Source organism: Lipotes vexillifer, unplaced genomic scaffold, assembly GCF_000442215.2.
Source record: "Lipotes vexillifer unplaced genomic scaffold, Lipotes_vexillifer_v1.1 scaffold496, whole genome shotgun sequence".
In the NCBI taxonomy this organism is placed as follows: domain Eukaryota; kingdom Metazoa; phylum Chordata; class Mammalia; order Artiodactyla; family Lipotidae; genus Lipotes; species Lipotes vexillifer.
Genome location: NW_006786690.1, coordinates 243,522 through 244,627, shown reverse-complemented (window position 1 = coordinate 244,627; position 1,106 = coordinate 243,522). Strand labels below are relative to the sequence as shown.

Below are 1,106 nucleotides of genomic sequence, written 5' to 3'. Positions count from 1 at the left end.
TCTTTCTGAGCCTGGTTCCTCACGTGTAAACTGGGAACTCAAACAGCTCCTCAGAGAGTCACTTGAGGGTGAATGAACAGATATGCATACAGCTTCTGGCACATGGTAGGATTTCAATAAAAGTCCTCTTCCTTCTGGGACCCCTCTCAGCTCTGCACTCTGCTTGTCCTGAGGCTTTGTGACTACTCTTTTCTCCTTCAGCAAAAGATGTGGAGGACAATGACCAAATCCCTGTGTAAAAACGCAGGGACACCCTGCCTCTAGCCCCCAACCCTATCATGTCTCACCCTGGCCCCTTTCTCCCCTGCCAAAGAACAGTTCAAGTGCTTGTAGCAAAAACACCTGGGGTCCTGAGAAGCCATACACTGAAAAGTTCAGAGGGGAGCAGAGGAAGTGAGATTTGAAGGAAATTGCATTTCAGGTATTCTCTTACCCCATTTCTTGGGACCCTGCTAACTTCTGCTTTTTTCCCCACTTAGTCTTCTGAAGACTTCGAATTGCAGGAACCATCTCTGATGCCTAAACCCAAGAGGAACACCTTGCGAAAGGTCATCAAGGACAGCTGCAATTTATACCGTGCGATTCCTGGTCACAAGAAAGGTCTCAGGCCCACTAAGCCCATCACGCAGGATACAAGTGAGTCTGTCAGCCCCTGTTCACCCCTGTCTTTCCTTCTCCCCTCCCCCATGCCATTCTGCTGCTGCTTTTGCCTCTGGTGGTGCTGGCCATACCCTCAGCAGGGCCCTGCTCGTGAGCGACCCTTCCACAGTCCCAGTTGGATGGACAGGCCTATATGAGATGGGCGTAGGCTGAAGGGTCCCTACTGTCCTTCTCCCAGTGGCTCCAGGGCCCTGGCAAGGAAAATGGGTTCATCCCCCAAGGCACACAGGAGAATGTTTGCGAAGTGTCCAGACGTAACAACTGTGGTTTCTGGGCTAACAAGGACCTTAGAGCATCCAGACCAAGCCCTCCCCTGTTCAAGGGAGGAAAGTACCCTAAAGAGGGGAAGGAACCTAAGGCCAAAGGTCCTCACTGACTTGGATTCTTTTGCAGATGATGAACATGATTACGAAGAAATACTTGAGCAGTTTCCGAAAACCCTCTAG

The 1,106-nt window shown here is 50.7% G+C and overlaps 1 protein-coding gene across 3 annotated transcripts in view; it reads left to right on the top strand.

Moving 5' to 3' along the window:
- Positions 1–1,106, top strand: part of THEMIS2 (thymocyte selection associated family member 2) — a 12,717-nt gene extending 11,611 nt beyond the window's left edge. For all 3 annotated transcript variants that reach the window (XM_007459075.1, XM_007459074.1, XM_007459073.1), the window contains 2 exons: positions 480–636; positions 1,054–1,106. In XM_007459075.1, the coding sequence (XP_007459137.1) occupies positions 480–636; positions 1,054–1,106 (210 nt within the window). The remainder of the gene's footprint in view (positions 1–479; positions 637–1,053) is intronic.